This window comes from Lepisma saccharinum, chromosome 27 (assembly GCF_977018435.1).
Source record: "Lepisma saccharinum chromosome 27, izLepSacc3.1, whole genome shotgun sequence".
NCBI lineage: Eukaryota > Metazoa > Arthropoda > Insecta > Zygentoma > Lepismatidae > Lepisma > Lepisma saccharinum.
The window spans coordinates 2,120,663-2,143,513 of NC_139255.1; the positions used below are offsets into that span (position 1 = coordinate 2,120,663).

A 22,851-nucleotide genomic window follows, 5' to 3' on the forward strand; every position below is an offset into this window, starting at 1 on the left:
CATTGGCCGCCACTGATCCAAACCATTATGTGCCCACCGGGAATCGAACCCGGGACTCCTTGATTACAAGGCGACGATGTTACCACTGCGCCATCGTGGACGCCTGCATTTTTAAGAGTGTACTAAAGAAGAAAATACGGCTCTGCTGCCGTACTTAAAATTTCTTCCATCGTTCTGCTCCATTATAGATTTACAGAAACTCCACACTTCTCATTAATTGATACGGTTTATTTATATTGCAATTATAATAGAAATAACACCTGTGTAACCAAGGTAATTAAATCTATCACTGGTCTGTTAGTCATCGAAACCCCAACGTGTTTTCTCGCCCCTGTTCCCAAATGGGTTTCCGGTTTCTGAAACCGCTTTGTGGTTCACGGAAAAACCACAAATCGCTTCTCGCGAAAACCCTAGAACCACAAGTGTCACAAAATTTGAGAAGCACTATTTTCGACCAACCATAAAGATCGATGCCGCTGTCATTCCCACGTGTTACTGTTCTTGAACGACCGGAGTTGGAATACTGGATGCGTTGTGAGAGAAGAACTATTGAAATCCAAGTTGAAGAAGCCTTAGAGATGCTTGGATTTCAAAAATGTCATTCAGAAAAAAATGATCATGTTAATGTATGTTTGCATACTGAATGTTATTTGTTTATTTAAGCATGGTATCTGCCATATTGTAACTAGTTTTGGCTGATATATAGTCCAGACGATATATCGCAATATTGAAAAAATATTGATTTAAAAAAGAAAGTGAAAATTTCATAGAACCCCAAAAAAATTCAAAGGGAGGCTCTACCCCTAATTGAGCTAGAGTGAAAGCGATTGCAGATTCGGAATCTGTACGTCAAGACATTTCAAAAGAGTACAGTATATGGAAGGGGTCTACAGAATCTGCAATCAATCGCTTTCACTCAAGCTCAATTAGGGGCAGAGCGTCCCTTTGAAATTTTTTTGACTTTTATGAAATTTTCACTTTTTTTTTTCAATCCCCATATCTCCGTTTGTAATTGAACTAGGAGGATGGTTGATAGCTCGTTGGACTCAGAATGAAGTCCTCTTTCCGATTCTACAATACAAAATGGGTCTTCCATTTAAAAATTCACAGTTGCCTCCCGCCCCATCCCCAGGGGGCGGTGGTGGGGAATCAAGTGAGATATCATTGAATAGTTTTCTTTCAATTATTCAACACGTATTATTTTGTTTTCCGATTCGATGTGTATTTCTTACGATATGTGACTGTTTCGGGGATTTTGGACCACCCGGCATATCGTGTTGACGATATATTATCAAGATATTTTAGGATATTTTAGCGATATATATCGTGTCAGCGATAGGTATATTGCCACGATATTTTTGCGATATATCGTCACGATATTTTAGCTATACCTGTCGTGTCAGCGATATATCAACACAATATTTGGCGATATATATCGTGGAGACGATATATCGCCGATATCACGATACGAAAAATATCGTATCGTCTGTGACGATATAAAATTTCCGATACCGTCTCCCTCTAATTCTAACCCATATCAGAGGGAAGGGGTGAAGGAGTAATGAAGTATGGTTGCCTGCACTTTTTTACTCTCTCTGCATTCGTCCGTTATAAAAATATAAAAAGGCTGACAAGTTAAGTCCCGATATGCGCAGATCGCTACGGAGCACTTCCTATTACGTCATCCTCCCCACCACTCTTCTACGTACTGGTCTGACCATGAGAGTACGAGTGGTGCCAACTCAGCAAAATTAAGCTAAAACAAATATGACAAAACATTTTTACTGTGTAGATTGACGGTGCAGGCTCATATCAGTTTATCAGTGGTTCATTTGATTTAATCAGGTCTTTGAAAATGCGTGCTGTGCGCGGATCGTGAACTGTAGTATTAAGCACGCGCGTTAACGTTTATAACGACGAAAAACTACTGGGCGAATGACTTCATTTTCTGAATGCGACATCGAGCAGTGGCCTGTTTTTTTTAAAAGCCGAGTGGGGTGGGGTTATTTTGTTTATCGTACAACAATCACTACGAGAAGGCAGTCTGATAACACGCTTGCCTGTCTTCTTTTTTAAATCATTGAAATGTTCTTGCTCTTTACTCTTGGCTGCATATTTTTGAAATGCAAGAATCAAATTGTCCCGGGTCCAACGAAATCCACAATCTGCTCTGGAAAGCCCTTTAGAGGACAGGCCAGAGAAATTGTTTACAATGTTGCAACATATTTGCGAAATCAGAAGGAGTTACATAAACTTAAGTATAATGTTGTCAAGTCCACAAGCGCCACCACGGGAGTATAAATGGATGGTTTCTCAAGTTTTAAAGGAATTGGATTGGATTGATTTGTTGTTATAAGTCCACTTTATGCACAGTAAGGCTAATCGGGACTGGACCTACAGTTTAAAGTGGAATCCGAACCACTATGTGCCTCCACCGGGAATCGAACCCGGGACCCCTTGATTACAAGGCGAGGACGTTACCACTGCACCATCGGGGAGGACAAGTTTTAAAAGAAGAAAAAGAGTCGTTGGCGAAAGGTAAGCTATTTCTGTACTCCGACAGGTAGAAAACAGCCAAAGGAAAAGCGAATACAAATTTTGTTGAAAATCCTCAGACCATTCCGTTCCGTCCAGGTTGCAACACTGTGAACCAACGTCGCTGCGGAGAATGGAGTGGGGAAATGTGGTGCGAGATCCGCAACAGCTATTTGCAGCGTCTTGTTTCTAAACTTGTCTGTTATAGTTGGTTACGTTTTGCAACATCGACTCGTCTACTTCGTTGATTTGGTGGCAAGTATACTGCACCGTTTGTACTACGTTTTGGAGAGATATATATTCATGTGGTGCGTGCTAGCTAATAAAATGATCGTTTAAAGCAGGAGACAGGCATTTTTTGAACCTTCTGAACTTGAACACCGCTATTCGTCTACTTGGTTGAATATAATTTCCTTGCACCAGTCTGACACCGGGATACACCTGCACTACACTTAGTGTCGAAAGGTGCAGGGAACCAGGCGAGGCTAGTCTTACGAGAAGGCATTCCAATGTAAACTTCACTTCAATCCGGGATAGCATTGTTGCAGACTAACGATTGACATGTCCTTCCCGGACGTATGAACAGACTGTTGAAGTACACCATCCCGCCTGATAGATATGAATCTTGTTGCTGGAAGTTACGAGATTAATGGAAGTTATTCGTGCAACTAATAGCTTAATAAGCAATGGAAAAGTAGTTCATTATGTGTGGGTAAAATCACACATTAATATTTACGGAAATGAACAAGCAGACAGATATGCAAAACAAGGTGCTCAATTGAATGAAACAATCCAGTTACCATTGCATTACACAGATCTTTTGCCGAGGGTTAAGAAGAAAATTTTTGAAGAATGGAACTTATGGTGTAATAATTCATTACAAAGTGTTGGTGAAAGCTATCGTCCTTATGTTGATTACACTAGGAAAAAACCTTGGTTTTATAATTGTAAAGGTTCAAGAAATGCAATTGTTTTATTAAATAGACTAAGAAGTGGTCACACAAGAACATATCATTTATTTAAAATACACATTTTGTAATCTCCGAATTGTGACTGTGGTGATTTAAGGGGTGATGCTCATGATATTATTTTGGAATGTCTAATTCACTCAGAGAAAAGAAAAACCTTATATAAAACTTTGTCAAAAATTAATGTTCCTTTTCCCATGAATGTGACTTCAATGTTGTATGCTCCAGATGTTAGAATTGGATATGTTATACTTGCTTTTTTTAGAAAAGCTGATATAAAATTATAATATATTTTTGTTACTGAATAAGTTAATGTAGTTATATAAAATTTTATTTAAGAGCGTTTATGAACTTTGTGTGTAAAATTTATATTAAAAATGTATCTTATGTACTTATAATGTATGATGGGCATAAACAGCCACCTGTAAAGCTGTAAGTCCAATAAATCTTAGTTGAGTTGAGTTGATTAATGGCAGTGCATGAGCGAAAGATTGTGCTGTTACTGTGATTTCTTTTTGTGAGTTTCGTTATGATGTGCAACTTTGGTTCTTTTTTAATTGCATAATCAAGATAAATAGATTCTGAATTCATATGTTAAAACGTAAGTTCTGTGTTTTTGTGTCTATTTACAGCAAATCTTAATGTTTTCCCGTGCCCTGGGAGATATCACGCGTATACCAATATAGAGTCTCATGTTGCTCATTCTCAATTTGTATTGAGATAAATATATTCTTATGACTATTAATGTCGTTGAATCTGGCACGACCGTGTCACGATTGATTGATTGAATGTGTTTTTAAGTCGACTTTTTGTACTGAAAGAGTAATCGGGACTGGCCTACAGTTTCAAGTGGGATCTGAACCACTATTCGTCTCTACCGGGTATAGAACCTCGGCTCCCCTTGATTACAAGGTAACGAGGCTTCCACTGCGGCATCGGAGAGTCTTACACAGACTAAAGAGACTGTGGTATTTGAATGTAGTTTTTTTTTTTGTTCTATCTGCATGAACGTGCTGTGGTCCTTTCATTGTTACGATTTGCCAAAAGTGACAGCTAAGCAACGTAAAATTACCAAATCAGTCAGTTGTAGGAACTTCCAAGCCATCCTTTGGATGGTCCGAGCTTTCCGCTCCCGCCCATTTTCCCTGTGTGGCAGTTGTCCTACAAGCGATCTTGCAACAGAATCTGTTTCCTTTAAAATCTGGCGTATGTCAAGTTGAGCTAGATGAAAACGACATTGGTCCAGAATCTACACGTAATGTACTAAATTGGCTCACAATTATTGTTGGTTGGGCTAACACCGTTTACGAGATTCGGTTTTAAAAATTGGGGGACCAACTTGACACCAGCGCCCCAAAATGAATGGGCTAACAAAACTAAGAAATGGGCTGGATTCTTTATGGAATAGACGCAATGGGCGAACAATTATTTTTGATTGGGCTATCATTGTTTACGAGATATTCGGTTTCAAGAATTGGGGGCATGGCGTCTAGTTGGCTCCCACTTTTTAAAACCGAATGTCTCGAAAATCGTGTTAGCCCAATCAATTTTTTTTGTTAGCCCATTCCTTGTATTCAGCAGAGAATCTAGCCCATTAATTAGTTATGCTAGCCCATTCATTTGGGGGCTGGCGTCAAGTTGGCCACAATTTTTGGAACCAAATATCTCGTAAACGGTGTTAGCCAAATCAAAAATAATTGTTAGCTTATTTAGCCCATTACGTTTAGATTCTAGCCCAATATCGCTTTCAGCTAGCCCCTTCACTTGGGGGGCCAACTTGACATATGCTAAAATCTGATAACATTGAAAGTTCCATCCGTATTGCAGCATAGAGCTCTATATTACACAATAAAAAGAGGTATGGTATTGTAGACATTTAGTGAAAACTGGAGATTCAATTAGGACTCAAACTGTGCACAAAGTGGACATAAAACACGAACTGAATCTCTGATCAGATTTTTGGAACAGAATGATAGTTTTTCATTATAGAAATTACTATTTTCAGCTCGAGTCATTGATTTGTTGTGTTTATAAACCTAAATTTAAGAGATAATCTTCATATTTGTGTCAATATAAATTTATGATACTTGATTGGTCTTCATATATGTGCAAACATACATTTAAGAGATGTGGTTGGAATTAATATATTTTTAAGCGTAAATTTAACAGAAATGATTGGTTATTATTAGACCCCTGATTTTTATGTAACATCAAAGTACAAAATATGTACATAAATATGTAACAATAATTGATAAGATGTGTGACTAAATATGTATTATCAAAAGGATATGTAGTTAAATATGTATTATCAAAGAATATGTAATATTAATAACAATCGAATATCCAACCAATTTTAAGAATTCTGCTAGATATGTGAACATATTCAACTTAATTTTAAGGATTTGTATCAAATTTATAAAGTGAAGAAAGCACAGCAACATATTTAACAAACCAATTTGGTAAACAACTAATTACTTTTCACGTCACAAATTATTGTATAATATGTAAATATGTAATTTTCAGAACTTCGGAACATATTGTAAAAAGAAGCATCTACAGAAAGAACAATCGAATGAAAATACATACGTAGGTACTTTTGTACAAAGGAACATATTGTGTAACTCGTTACGTACAGATAAGTAGCTTTCTTGTCCACCGATTCCAAGTTTCTAGGTGCTTTGCCTAAACTTAAAAGCGAGACGAAAATATATAACCAGAAAGGGGGGATGGGACTCCAGCATCTTTCAATAACTAACAGTTCCCCCCTTTCTTTTCTTTCAGCCTGTCTATCGACTTGGCAGTGAATTTTAGTGACCGTAAGCACCAATAATCGCATTGATTAGAAAATATGACACAATATGAGCTGCATATCAAATATATAAAATATGTAATATCCTGGCATATATATAAAAATATGTAACTTAAAACTTATGCCAAATCATGTCAGTTATACAGGGTGTCTATAACGTCACTTAACATTTCAATAAACTAATGACAAATCTTTTCTTTTTTCCAAGTGATCTGATAAAATGTACTCTATAGAAGATAGAATAGCCGTTGTTTGTGCTCGTCTGCGTGAAATGACGTATGAACAGGTGCGGACGGACTTAACTCGAAAATTCAGAAAACCAGGCTCCACCACGCTGGCTATTAAGAACCTGGTTAACAAATGCAAGTGAATAGGTAGTGTTGAGGATGAAGAACGTCCTGATAGGCCAGACATAACACCACAAATTGTGCAAAATGTACAGGACGCGTTCACGAGACTCAGTATCCATAATCCCAGCATCTATGAACTGGGGCCCATAGCACGGTGGATTTGGGCACACCAAGCTTCTTACTATGCACCAACAGGATGGGTCACCACCCCATCTTGCCATCGTCGTTCGGGATCAAGTTGCCCCCCCCCCCTCTATCTGACCCCATTAGACTTTTACATTTGAGGGTTTATCAAGTCTAAGGTGTACGGGGCGAGGATCCACAGCATAGCCCAGTTGAAACAACGAATTAAGGCCGCAGTTGCTTACACCAGCTATGTTGGAGAAGGTATTTTGGGCTGTGGTGGATTGTTGGCATCTGTACCTAGACTTGAGGGATGGTTACATTGAGTTATACTGATTTTGTGTCCTACTGTGATATATGTTTCAGTACATATTGTATTTTGTACCATAAATCCTGTTCATGCAGAAATGTTAAGTGACTTTATAGACACCCTTATAATTCGTTGGCATTTTCCTGTTCATGGTATGTATCTAGAAAGGAATAGAATATGTAATTACATACAAATCCTAGCTCTAGTTATTATAGTTAAAATTAATAGAAGACAGGAGAGACAAGACATTGACTCCAGTTCTTGGTAAGAAAAATAGATGGTGCGAATAGCTGGTTTTGTAGATATGGAATAGTGTTTTGAATATGGTCATGATTTTAAATCTTGTTTTACATCGTTAAATTGCAAATCTATTTCCTCTGTTCTCTTTTTGTATTCCATTTCCAGTCCGTTTCAGGAAAATTTCACATGGATGCGACAACCTAATGGCAACCTTTAGAAACGAACCAATCAAATTAATAAAATAATTTCATGGGAGAGCTTTGTGAAGTTGCGTTTTAACGAAGAATGTCCGTTAGATTCGTAGCAAGGTTTAAATATCAGTTATCTGGTTATGCTTCTTGCAACACATAGAGAATATTGTTTTCCAATAAAATATACTTCAGTAGTTTGGTTTGAGGCATTTGTAGGATCGTGAATTAGAAAATTTACAAAAAACTGTATTATTAGGTTAAATAGGCAAAGAGTAAATGATTGCAAGTCTATTTTATCCTTTGTATCCTATGTGTCCTGCATAGCAAAGGAAAAAAAATATGAATATATTGCTTGCCATATACGATGGCCGATGAACCCGTAGGCGCAGTACACAGTGAAGAGTCACGTGACTGTATACAGCCAATCTGTGCTATTCGTATTTAAGCTGCTTCTAGAGAAGGCCAATCACGTTAAATTCTGGCAACGTGATTGGTCAACATCACGCAATGTTTGCGTGTTTGCCATTTAATGTGTTGAGCCGTAGCCGTATATTTACCTAACATTTTAATATTAATTTGGTGATTGTATTTGAAGCTGGCAAAACTGTGGTCACAACACACCACACGAAAATCAACCATTCTTATTTGCAGCCTACATATCACAGTTGGAAGCAAACAATAAAAATATGTTTGCATATATCGGAGTTTTAGTCCAAATTTGGAGCAACAATCTATTGGGTATCCAATATTTGGTGTGTGGAAAAGGTGTCATTTTGTTGTTGTTTTTATTTTCAGAACTGGAAGATGTACACCGCTCGGGGAGGATCGCCAGCCTGATTGGTGTAGAGGGAGGACACTCCATAGGTAGCAGTCTGGGAGTGCTACGCATGCTGTATCAACTTGGAGCTCGGTACATGACATTAACGCACAGCTGCAACACCCCTTGGTGAGTCACCTGCTTCTAAAAGCTCATTGATGATTTACCAAATACATTATTCACGCTAAAATACTCGCATACCTGTATGGAGTTGTGTATGTTGTCTAACTCAATAGTGGTGGGCAAGCTTCCATATAGGGTGTCCCAAAAAAGGTAAGCGGACACATAGAGCTCTGTTCTAGATTTCTGTTACTTTTTTTTGGGCCTCCCTGTATTAAAATTCGTTTATCGACGTAGTTATGAAACATACATAACGTCATTGTATCGAGTAGGATCTGCCCCACCAAAAGTTCCTGTCAGCTCCATGCTGACTGACATGCTTTGAGGTAACAAACAGCTGAATGTCGTTACCTCGAGCACCTTCCATCCAGTGTTGATTTAAGAACAGTCATATTCAGTTGCCGCTCCTCACAGACGCGCTATTAAAAAAATGAACTGTTCTTGTCAAGAAATTGCATGACACTGCCACTGGTTATTTTCCTACAATGCTTTGAGATGTAGCACAGCATGTATTAAGTTGATTTAGTTTCATGCAAGTGTTTTGTCTTTATTTGTAATAACAAACCGTCAAGTTTAGTTGCCGGACCCTGTAACAAACATTTTTATCCAAAATTTTGCGTTTTCATATATTTGTATGTTATTCCTGCCGTATTAAGAGCGATTTTAGCAGCTACAAAGTATTTTCAAAGGACTATATATTAGGCAGAAGCAGAAATACTCCACGTAGGGCATTCCTCGTTTTCGAAAAAAAAAAAAAGGTTTTGAAAATGACATAATTCTGAAAGAGGTCACATAATATTTACATCTATTAACAAATCAAAGTTGCCCATTTTTCCTGTGCTCTACAGGCACATTAGAAACGACAGGGGCGGCGCCAGAATTTTTGACCGGGTGGGCACAAGCTGTATATTGATAAATTAGGGTGGGCAGTACAAACGTAAGGCATTATGTGAGTTTGACTAACATGTATCACCCTTCTCTGTCTTTCTCCCTCTTTCACTCGAGATCTCCCTCTTACCTTGTGTAGAAAGCGATTTGAAAGCAAGGAATTCATCAAACATAATCATCGTATCCAGTAATTCGTATCTTTTTCACAGATTATTTGTGCTGTTAGTGTGACCGTTTCGAACAAACTCAAATGTCAACCTCCCCCCTGAATAGTACACCCTGGAAATTGTATTCTTGGAGGCAAATGAGTCTCTGGTGCCTGTAACCGCAGTCAAGATATTCCTTTTGGTGTTTTGTGTCTCCGCGCTTGTTTGTGTTCTTTCCATCATGAGTTTCGTACCATTCAACCTCACCGTCACCATTGGTCACAAAACTAGCAGATAATCGACTTGCAATATAACAATGAATCAAATCAGTCTTCATTACTTTCCACAAATAGAGTATCAACAGTTCATAGCACTTCGAAAGTTGAGGTAGTAATTTTAACTCCACAAGGCTTCATTTTTTGTCAAAACAGATAACTCCGCGAAGAACGACGTTGCTTTATACAAGTCTCAAATATTTTTGTCCGTACTTAAAAGAAATAGTTTAAATCTCAGGCGGCCAATCCATGGGCGTCCGGAAGGGGGAGAAAGTGACATTTCCCCCCATGGAAAATTGATCTTACCATAAACTTATACATTACACACATATATTGCATTTCATTCACAGTAATTTATGTTAATTATTGGAAGGGTGGCTGTTGTAGGAACATGAGAGCTTCAATTTTAATCAGTGATTCTTTGAGGGGACAGCACTATTAAGGGGGAAATATGTCTAGTTTGCCCCCCCTGGAAAAATTACCATGCTTGCCCTTCCTTGGAAAAAATTCTGTGGATGTCCATTGGCCAATCATAATAATAGTGTAATCCACCTCTTACGTAAATGGACGCATCTTATGTTATGATAAAATGATACGGTTGACGGAGTTATTTCTGTATATCGTCTCTCCGATCGCATAACGCCCTCGCCTTATAGTAGTGGTATTTGTACTACTATAAACCCACGAAAGGAAGAGCCCCTCTCATGCAGATTTGCTACACTTAAAACAAGCTCAACATGGCTATATGAGCTTTTTGCTCAAGTGTGGAACTCTTGCTTAATCCAAGATTTTTGTAAAAAAGCCCTCAAGAATTTTTCGGAAAGGAAGAGCTTTTTCGGAAAGGAAGAGCCTCCTTGTCTATACTTACAAAAGGCACTTCTGTGAGATTGTTGTCCATAAACTTGTCAAAAAAATGCCCCTCTTGACCACACTTAAAACTAGGCCACCCACACCCATACACACACCCATACACACCCACACCCACCCACACCCACCCACACATATTTACTTCCGGTCCACTTCCGGCCCACTTCCGGTCCACTTCCGGTCCACTTCCGGTCCACTTCCGGTCCACTTCCGGTCCACTTCCGGCCCACTTCCGGTCCACTTCCGGTCCACTTCCGGTTCACTTCCGGTTTGCCTACTTCCGGCCCACTTGTGACCTACTTCTGATTTATTTCTATTGCATCATGTTTTGCAACAAATTATTAGACATGTGTTGTTTTCTGATTGGTTGCTTATGACATAATTTGATGATGTGTTATATTCTGATTGGCCTATTGTTTCAGATGTGTTGTTTTCTGATTGGTTGCTTATGACATAATGTGATTATGTGTTATATTCTGATTGGCTTATTGTTTCAATGCGGTCCGTGCTTAAGGTATATAAAGAGATTTTGCATTGCATATCAGCCAGTATTGTAAGAGCTTTTGAAGAGTAAGGTTGTGTTGTTGCAGTGCTGAACCCAACTGATATTTTTATCCAGCATAGAGTTTTGATTTGAACCCCAAGAAATTTTATATAAATACCAAAGCCAAAAATATTAACATACATATACACATACACACACACACAAAGCACAGTGTTGAACCCAACTGATCCAGCATAGAGTTTTGATTTGAATCCCAAGAAATTGTATATAAATACCAAAGCCAAAAAATATTAAGTGTATACACACCTACACACATATACACACACAAAGCACAGTGTTGAACTCAACTGATATTTTTTATTCAGTATAAAGTTTTGAATTGAATCCCAGGAAATTGTATATAATAAACAACAACAAAAATGCCGAATCAAAAATATTGCAATCAGTGCAATAAAAATATATTTAGCTCTAATTGGGCCAGACACCAAAAGATTTGTAACCCAGACAAATACAGAACTCCCACAAAAATTTGCCCCAAATGCAATAGAAAATACAGCATGCAATACTTCACATATACACATAAAGATACTTGCTCTGCACAACCATCTACATCTGGTCTGAAAAGAAAGTACGAAGCACCTCTTAATGCCAGAGCAGCAAAGCAGCCACGCCATGAACCTATCCGTAGCAGTTTTAACGGCCAATTAAGGGATCACCGGTTTGTATCAGAGCCAAGATGTGGCATTGAGAATTTCTTGAACAGTATAAATCCTAAAGTGCAGGCAATTCTAAATGCACAAAATGGCTCTTATAAGCTCTTCCTCAAATTGTTTGTACAATATAAGAAACCAAACGCTACAAAATTTACACACCCCCACATAACAGAAACTGTACCGGTATATTCAAATGCAAATTTAGACACAATAATAAGCAGCTTGATAAATCAACTGAATATCAAACACTCTGAATTTGCGGCAAAAGAATCAGGATGGAGCCTATGCGGCTCTCCGCACAAGTTATATGTTAATATTTCTGAATTCAACCCATTACAAGGATCTACATATCTGCCATTACCTGCCAATATCAAAAACAAAAGAGCCGTGGTCAATATTGAAAATACCGACCAGAAATGCTTTTTGTGGTGTATATTAGCTGCTTTGTATCCAGTTTCAAGGCATCCTGAGAGAATAACTTATTACAAACAGCATGAACATGATTTTGACGAGGCAATGGAGGGTTTAGAATATCCAATGTTAGTTCAGAATATTGATAAATTTGAAAAAAAGGCCAGGCACATCAATGGCAAACAATTATCTATTAATGTATTTATTTGTTCCACTGGCAATTGCCCGATAGCACCTCTCAGAATCAGTACACTTGATGATGAATCTGCAATTCCGATTGATCTGCTCTTAATTGAAAAGGATGGTACATATCATTACACTCTGATACATAATCTTGAAGCTTTGGTGAGAACACAACTAGACAAAACTCATACAATATTCAAGTTGTGCAGAAGATGTTTAACTGAATTTGATGGTAGAAAAATGGTGAATGGGGTTTGTCAAAAGAGTGCAGAAATTGCTAAAAACAAGTTAATTGAGCATCTGAAATACTGTGGGAATCATAAACCTGTTCATATGGTGATGCCCAAACCAAGTGAAAATTGCAAATTCAAAAAGTATGAAGCCTCGTTGGAACACCCAGCATATATTGTCTGGGATTCTGAATCAAATCTCAAATCTCTTGCATTCTGTAGCCCAGATCCCGAAGAATCTTCAAGTACATCATACCAGCAACATGAACCTTCCAGCTTTTGTTATATGGTTATACGGGATGGTGTTGTTATTAAAGAATATTCATACAAGGGACCAGATGCCATCAAAATATTTGCACATAGAATAGAAAATGAGTGCCGTGACATAGCATATAACATCTTATTAAAATCAAAACCCATGTTGCCTTTAACAGAGAAACAGATTGAAGATTTCAACAATGCAGAAAAATGCCCGGTATGTGATTCTGAATTTTCAGATACAAATATCAAGGTACATCACCATTCTCATACAGATGGTCGATATAAACAGGCCCTGTGTAATAGCTGCAATATTAAGATCAAGAGACCAAGATTTATCCCCATATTTTGCCATGGAGCATCCAATTATGATTTCCATCATCTGATCAGATACGAGGGGTTTGACAAGCAGAATTTAAATATTTTAGCTGAAAATGATGAGAAATATATATCTATTAGCAAGATAATTAAAGTTGATGGTGTTCCTATTCACTTAAGATTTCTTGATTCTTACAGATTTTTATCTGCTAGCCTGGATACACTGGCCACTCAATTATCTGATGATCAATTCAAAATCACACGTGCATTGTTTCCAAATCAGGACCTGAAATTAATTAGGCGGAAGGGTGTATATCCATATGACTATGTCACAGATTTTTCTAAATTTGATGAGTGTTCCCTGCCACCACAAGAAGCGTTTTACAGCAGAATCAGAGGATCTGGAATCACTGATGAAGATTATCACCATGCTCAGTTGATGTGGAACAATTTAAAATGCAAGACATTTGGTGATTATCACATGGCATATTTGAAACTTGATGTGACCCTCTTAGCTGATATATTGCAGGCATTCAGAAAATCTTCCATGCAAAATTATAAACTGGACCCAGTGTATTTTTACAGTGCCCCGGGCCTAGCATGGGCTGCAACGTTTTTGAACACCAAAAAGCAATTGGATCTGATCCACGATCAAGATATGTATCTGTTTATGGAGAAATGTATAAGAGGGGGGATGGTGCAATGTTCCCAGAGATATGCCAGAGCAAATAACAAGCATATGCCTGATTATGATCCAGCACGGCCATCAAATTATATACTGTATGTAGATGCCAACAACCTCTATGGTCATGCCATGATGGATAAATTGCCATATGCAGGGCTTGAATGGGTCGAAGATTTCAATATTGAGGATCTTCAGGATTTTGATGACAGTGAATATGGCCTCTTCTTAGAGGTTGATCTGATAATTCCAGATCATTTGCACAACAAATTTTCTGATCTGTCCCCAATTCCCGAGGTTCAGTGCTCACCTGGTTCTAAACAGAAGAAGCTCATGATGACCCTGGAGCCGAAACAGGATTATGTTATATATTACAAAAACCTCCAGTTCCTGATGAAACATGGTGTTCAAGTGACCAAAATTGGCAAAGTCTTAAGGTTCAGGCACTCAAGATGGTTGAAACCATACATTGATACAAACACAGAGCTTCGAACATCGGCAAAGAGCCAATTTGATAAGAGCTTGTTTAAATTGATGGTGAATTCAGTGTATGGCAAAACAATTGAAAATGTCAGGAAACATACCGATGTTAAAATAATTACTGACCCCAGACTGAGCAAAAAATTGGTTGCAAAGCCCAACTTCAATTATAGAAGAATTTATGATGAGCACATGGCACTTTTCAACATGATGAAAACAAAGATCAAATTTGATAAACCTATTTATGTAGGGGCTGCGATATTGGAATTGTCCAAATTACATATGTTAACATTGTATTATGATGTACTGAAACCTTTTTATAAGGATCGTGTAAAATTATTGTACATGGACACAGATAGTTTTATTCTTGATATTCAAACAGAAGATGTTTATCAAGATATGGCACAGCCTGAATTGTTTCAATACTTTGATACCAGTGAACATACAAGAATTCAACCCCACAACAAAAAGGTGCCTGGCAAGTTAAAAGATGAGACATGTGGTGATGCTATTGTAGAATTTGCTGGGTTAAGTGCCAAGGTGTACAGTTTTAAAACATGTAGTGCTGTTGTCAAAAAGGCCAAGGGCATTGGCAGAGTTACTGTGGAAAAAGATCTTGTATTTGAAGATTATAAAAATTGCATCAAATCACAGAGTTCAATTAGAACATCAGAAAATAGAATTCAGAGTGAGGATCACTTGTTGACTAGCAATATTGTAAGAAAAGTGGCCCTGGACCCACATGATGATAAGAGATGCATTTTATCATGTTGCATACATACTCTACCTTGGGGGCATTGTGATTTGAAAAGTGGCAAAGAATGCCCAATTACAGAGCATGATTTGAAATAAATAAACATGCCTATGAACTTATTTGGGTTCAAAAAACAGGCTATTATGGACCTGCCAACACCACAACCCTCTTCTGATATGCTGTCTAAACTGAGTGGCTTGTTAATTATTCATCTGAACAGCATACTTACAGATGTTGATGATGAAACAGGCAAAATATTGTACATATTTAACAATAATTTAAATCATTACCAATTACCTGTAGGTGGGCAATTCCAATTTATTACAACCCCTGAGGGTGATGTCAAGATTTCAGTAGGGAGAAATATTTATAGAATTAAGCACTCAAACATGGTTTCTGGCACTGTATATACTGTTTCTGCTGGTGACTGCTTATATATTGAGGTCCCTGGATCCTATGACAAGCTTATACCCTTTTTTATAGAATTAAGAATCAGATACTCTATAATAAATAACCATTAAAACAAAAATGCCTAATGATATTTTTGGCCATACAAGACATGAAGATCACAGTGATGAGATTCTGATGCTTGATGTCAGAGTCAAGAAATTAAGAAGTGATTTACAAGCTTTACAAACCACACTCAATGCCAGTCTTCAATTAGAAATTACAAATTTGCAATCACAATGCATGGACCCTCTTCTTAAAATTGATTCTGAACTCAAATTGGTGCTTCAAAAATATACTGATCTGGCAACATTAGATAATTTTCAAAGTTTGGAAGAAGCTGTAGCAGCTCTTCAAGCCAAATTTAAGACCCAGGCTAACAACTCCGAGCAATTGAAACAGCAATTGGAAGAGCAGATAAATAATGTCCAGGCACAGCTCCAAACAATTGTCAAAAGCATAAAATCACAAGAAGATTTTGATCTAGTGATTTCCACTCTAAAAGAACAGATTCAATCACTCCAAATACCTAATCTGGATCCTCTGAACAATGCCATAGCCGAGGTTAAAGAAAAAATTGAGACACTTGAAAATTTTATGAACAATTTGCCATCTTCTGATGCTTTGAATGCAATAACTCGGAGTGTTGCAAATATCAAGCTGCAACTTGAAACATATGAAGATTTTGGAAAAATTCAAAGTTCCATAACCCATCTTGAAGGTACAATAGCAGCAGTGCAAAGTGATTTGGCAAATGTACTAGAATCCCGATTGCCTGGAATTGTAGACACACTTGTCAGTGTCCAGCAACAAATCACAAAGCTTGAAAACCTCAACACCGAATCTGAGCTATCTCATTTTCATCACTTGATCGATGATATCCAAACAAAGCTTGAAATTTTACAGCAATCCACACCCTCTCAGGCAGATATAGCCCTGCTCCAAAATGCTATGCAAAATGTGGCTGATGCTTCTGAATTAAATAATGTAAAATTGGCACTTGAATTTTTGCAAAATACAGTATCAAATCTTCCTACATCACAGGAACTTAAAAATATTAAGAGAGCAGTGAATAGGATATTGAAATCAGAAGATATCAAGAATATCCAGGCAGAGATCAAACAACTCACTCAGACAGTGGCCACTCTACCAACTAATCAACATATTAATGAACTGCATGCCCTGTTTGAGGATATCAGAAGACAGGTCCATGATCTTACTGCTCAAAATTCAAAATTGGCAGTTGTTGAAAATTTGCAACAAATTGTAGCTAATATCAAGCAACAGCTAGGGACCATGGAATCCAATCAAGCAAATGCTCTGTCTGTTTTTGCCACCCAGCTTCAAGAGATTGTGCAACAATACAAGAAACTTGTTGTGGACGTAAAGATCAAGCCAGGCCATGATGATGTTGTTAGGACCATCAATGAGCACCTTGAATCTGTAACAAGCAGATTGCTTACAGCAGAAAAGGAAATAACAGGCATAATCGAGAATCCAAAACATACAGTAATTCTTGAATTGTACAGCATCCCCAACAAAGAATATGATTCACCATTTACACCAGGTGGCAAAATATATATGCTGTCCCCTGCACAATTTTATTACCAGTTTTTTGTTGGAGGCACACTTAGACCAATCAAGATCAAATATTGGCATCAGCCACAGGCACATCACTACCCTACCTTATCAATAACAAATGCTGACAACAAACCAAAAATCACCAGTGTAGAGTTAGAGGATTTTACAGATCCCAATACATTAGAAACATCTTATGCTGAAGATGATGGCTCTCTGGAATTTAAAATACAAATAGGGGACAAATTATATTTAGAAAATCCTGTAGTCTCAGCTGCTGAACACCCCATAGTTGCAATATTCTTGTTTACATATTATGTCTAGTTGTTGATGAATTACACAGACAAGCCAGACATAATTTTAAGAGACTCCCAGTAGTCACAAAGGGCATAGATGATTTATGGCAGAGCGACTTGATTGAAATGGCAAGTGGGCAGTTGAAAAACTTAGACAAAATCAACAAGGGCTACAAGTATCTACTCACTGTAATAGACACATTTTCAAAATTTGCCTGGGCTGTGCCACTCAAATCCAAGACTGGAAAATGTGTTACAGAAGCCCTCAGGACAATCATCAATCATTCAGGAAGATCACCCCGCTATTTGCAAACAGATAATGGCAAAGAATTTTATAATTCAGTGTTCCAACAATTTATTAAAAGCCAGGCAATAAAACATTACTCGAGTTACAGTGATCTCAAGGCCTCGATTGTAGAGAGATTCAACAGAACCCTAAAAAATCTTATGTATAAACAATTTACCCTTCAAGGTAATTATAAATGGCTTAATATTCTTCCAGAACTTCTACATAAATATAACAATTCTGTCCATTCCACAATCAACATGAAACCCTCTGAAGTAACTTCATCTGATGAGCAAAAATTGATCAGGACTGTTTATTATCCTAGATACCAGCCAACAACAAGAAGGGCCAAATACAGGGTGGGCGATCAAGTAAGAATCAGCAAATATAAGCACTTATTCAAAAGAGGCTTTACGAGAAACTGGAGCACCGAATTATTTACAGTGGTTCAAGTTAAACCCGGGACCCTTAACACATATATAATAAAGGATCACCGAGGAGAAATTCTCAAAGGCCGATTCTATGAACAAGAACTCAGCAAAACTAAACAGCCTGACACATATCTCATAGAAAAAATCATCCGCAGAAAAGGCAACAAGTTATTTGTCAAATGGCTGGGTCATCCGGAAAACATCTGGATCGATGCAGACAAAGTGATAATATGAGCACCTGGGATGTTATAAAAAGGCTGCCAGAACCTGAACAACAGAATAAGAGAAATGGCAACTTGCTGCCTGATAATATTAGGTGTCTTATTGTTGGGCAATCGGCTTGTGGTAAAACTACACTAATGGTTGATAATTTTTTATTGGCACCCAACTGGTTAGACTGGAAAAACAGGCACTTGTATGTCTTCTCTAAGAGCTTGGAACAATTAAAATATCAGCAGCTAATGAAGCTATATGATGGATTGGATATTGCCACTTTTGAATCAGATGTTAAGCCACTTCATGAATGTCTCGATAATTCTGTTGTTGTGTTTGATGACATTATACTGGATAATCAAAACAAGGTTAGAAATTTCTTTACACAGCACAAAAACATTGATTGCTTCTACCTGGCACAGACTTTTTCAAAAATACCGAAGCAGCTGATCCGAGACAACAGCAATTTTATATGTGTGTTTCATCAAGATCATACCAACCTCAAACACATACATGATGAATATGTAGGTGGGGACTTGAGCTACAATGACTTTTCCAAGTTTTGCAGTAGGTGCTGGAACCAGGACAGTTATGGGTTTGTCACTATTGATATGACAAGAACACCTAATACTGGCAAATACAGAAATAAAATCAACGATTTTCTAGACGTTGAGACGTATATAAACAACCATGAAACAACCAATTATTGATGATCTTAAGTTAAGAGATTATCTTGTAAAAAGATTTAAGGGATGGAAATCAGAGAACCGTGGAATTTATGAAAAACACAAACAAACAGAACAGCCTGTAATTGATGCTATTAATAATTTAGGTAAGAATATCAAAACTGTTACAGAGCAAAATCAAGATTTGATCACAGAGCTTGTGCCTGTAGCTGCTAGGAACATATTAGATTATCCATTCACCCCACTTTCCAGTATTCATACACCTAGTCCTGTTGCTCCTCGAAGAATTGAAGCTACTCAGGATCCTATTGAATTGGGTCTTCTTGCTCAAAAATATTTAACCACACCTAAAGACAACAAAGATGAGGTGTTTGGTTTATATGCTGACACAGAGCTTGATGGGAGCATCATACATAGAATTGGCAATTTCAGAGTAACATTTATGGGAGATGATATAATTGTTTATTCAGAATCTCGTCTCGGAGAAAAAGGTGGTTTTGTTAAGTATCCCGGAACACCTGGATTGTGGGAACTGATGACTCGGAAAAGGCCTGGCAGCTATACAGATCAAGATTATGAACATTACAAAGAAATATTAATAAAATCAGATGCTCTATACCAGAACAATGATCCCACACAAAAAAGAGTCAAGTCTAGCAGTGGAGCAAAATACAACAATTTAATCAAGCCCATATGGTCACAGATCAAGACAGGTAGTGGAATCAAACAATACAACACCCTGCCTAAAGAATTTGTGTGGGTTGATGATGTCAGGAAACTTGTAGATAGGTTATTGGTGATAGCTGGGGAGGAAAATGCTGGCAACCACAATTTTTACAATGAAAAGGTTGGAATTATGGACATGATAAGCACCAAATTGTCTAATTTTATAGTGAATGACACTAAGGGGATTGGATATCTTATAAAAATTATTAATACTCTACCACCTAAATTTTGGAATGTCTCTGAGGGTCGGGGCCTGGTTAATGACATTATAAACAAGCTGCCATTTGAACTACACATTCCAGGCTATCAGTATTGTGGTCCCGGTACAAAATTGGACCATAGATTAAACAGAGGTGATCCTGGTGTTAATCCCCTAGATGCTGCTTGTAGAGACCATGACATAGCATACAACACAGATTCTGATCTTGACAAGAGACATGTTGCAGACAAAAAATTAGAAGAGGCTGCATTTGGCAGATTTGTAAGCAAAGATGCTTCTTTCAGTGAAAAAATAGCAGCATTGGGAACCACCATAGCTATGAGCACCAAACAAAAACTGGGGTGGGGGTTGTGAACATGTATATAATAAACCTACAATGAAGGCCAAGGGTGTTATGTATCAAATACCTTATGCAGGTCTCAAATCTCTTAAAACTATTGACAGTCTTTTAACCAAAAAGCAGCGCAAGAAAAAAAGCTCTTGTCTTGCAAAGGGGCATGGTATGAAATTGTTGCTTAGTACCCCCCAATTAAAAAAATTACAGCAATCAAGAAAAAAATCACATGTGGGGGGGGGTTCATATTTACTATCCCTGCCATCTTAGCAGCACTCGGGGCTGTTGGGAGCTTGGCTGGGGGATCAGCTGCCATAGCAAAAACAGTAATAGATGCCAAGAAGAATAGGGCAGAATTAGATGAGCAGAAGCGCCATAACCTGGCCATGGAGAAAAAAGGCAAAGGTGTTAAGAGAGCCATGAATAAGTTTAAAAAAAACAAGAGCCGCTTACAAACCAAGATATTGAAGCTTTAATCAAGCCATTGGGCATCAAACATTTTAGAGGTGTGTACATGTCTGATTCTTTACCGGAACAACCACTCAACAAAGAGTGTGGCATTGTTAATTTGGATGAGTACAAAAATCAAGGCACTCACTGGATCTGTTATCTTAAATATTTAAAAAATGAGGCATTTGTGTTTGATTCATTTGGAGGTGTTCCACCTGAAAATTTAGTAAAATATCTAAAATCACCTAATCTTTATTACAATAATGCCCGTGTTCAAAATTTCAAAGATGTTAATTGCGGACATTTGTGTTTATCTGTTCTCAGATATATGTCTCAAATAAATAAACCATCAATTGAAAATTTTCAAAAAGCCCTGTGGTATCTGAAACATCATGGGGGTATTCCATCTCACCAGCCAAAATTCAATATTGAAACTCAAATTGCATGATGACATAGTGTATCCCAAAACAATAGCTCTCAGAGCATTTTACGGCATGTACTTGATACCTAATATTACTCACCACAACAACACAATTGCAGTAGGGGATCAAAAAATTGTCATCACTCCAGGGCAGTATAATCTATCCACTCTAAATGCTCAATTACCCAGAGGTGTAGTGTTAACTCAAAATTCTGTCACTCACAGAGTAGAGATTGTATCTGCTACGGAGACAGTGCATCTGGGTACTATAGGAGAGCTGTTAGGCTTTGAGAACAACACAAAACTTGAACCGGCCATCAAACACACTGCTATGAATATACCCAAATTCTTAGCCATAGAGACTCTGAATATTCACTGTAATGTGGCTGAGGGTATGATCACCAAATCAAATGGCATAGGCACTCACAAACAAACTGGCATCATTGCAACATTCAAACCTAATTCCGAATTCATGGAGCCAATTATCTACAATCCATCCCCAACATTATATTTTCCTGTGTGCCATAATAGAATAGATTACATTGAATTGATGGTCACTAATGAAAAAGAAGAATTAGTTGATTTTGCTGGAGCCACAACAACTGCAATCATAGAGATTAACATTTAAATAAAAATACATACAATGGAAAATATTGAGAGTTATGAGCTACAATCATTCCCCCCAAACAGGAGGACATTTGCAAATTTAAATCAACCCAACACAGAGATAGAGGTGGATCTTGATGTAGGGGATGGCTTTATACACCCTCACAGAGCAGATCTATACATCAAATTTGATGTCGTAAAGCTCGATGGAACAGATTATCCGGCAAATACAAATATAAGACTTGTAGACAATTTTGTGCCGCATCTGTTCTCTGAAATTGAGATCAGAAAGCATGGTGTTGTTATAAACAGAATAGATTATCCAGGCATTACCTCCACGGCTTTGGCTACATTAAAATTATCCAAAACCGAGGCTTCATACTACAGAATCGGTGGATTTCAAGCTGGTGATAAGATATTAACCAAGAGCCACACAGTGCTGTTCCCGATGCGCCTGTTGCCAGGATTCTTCTCGGATTACAAAGATATTATGTGGAAGGGTGGGTTAAGAATTACATTTAGAAGAGCTGCCAATGATAATAATGCTTTGATGAGGTACAGCACATTAAATTCTACAGGGGAAGCTTTGCCTAATACCTTACCTGATGAAGGCAAATGCATTATTCAGACTATGGAGCTAAGAATCCCGGTTGTTGAATATGAGGCCAGTTACGCTCTTAAATACAAAGCTGATATCCTAAAAAATCCACAGATTCCTCTGCAATTTTACACATATCAATGCGTACAGAAGCCCGCATCTGGTACATATTATGAGTTTGATGCCACAAATTCATTCTCCAGCATACAATACGACATGCCTGATTTTGTGGTGGTACTGTTTCAGACTGGGAGACACAACAATCAGGAAAAAAATTCAAGTAAATTTGATAGCTGCAACATCAAGAACATATATCTTAAAAATGGCAGAAATGAGGTATTTCCTAGAGAAAATTACAATTTAGACATGTCCAAGGATGATTTTCT

The 22,851-nt window shown here is 37.7% G+C and overlaps 1 protein-coding gene across 1 annotated transcript in view; it reads left to right on the forward strand.

Moving 5' to 3' along the window:
• Positions 1-22,851, forward strand: part of LOC145980033 (dipeptidase 1-like) — a 174,267-nt gene that overhangs the window by 128,514 nt on the left and 22,902 nt on the right. The window contains exon 5 of the mRNA XM_083113008.1: positions 8,322-8,472. Coding sequence (XP_082969134.1) covers positions 8,322-8,472 — 151 coding nt within the window. The remainder of the gene's footprint in view (positions 1-8,321; positions 8,473-22,851) is intronic.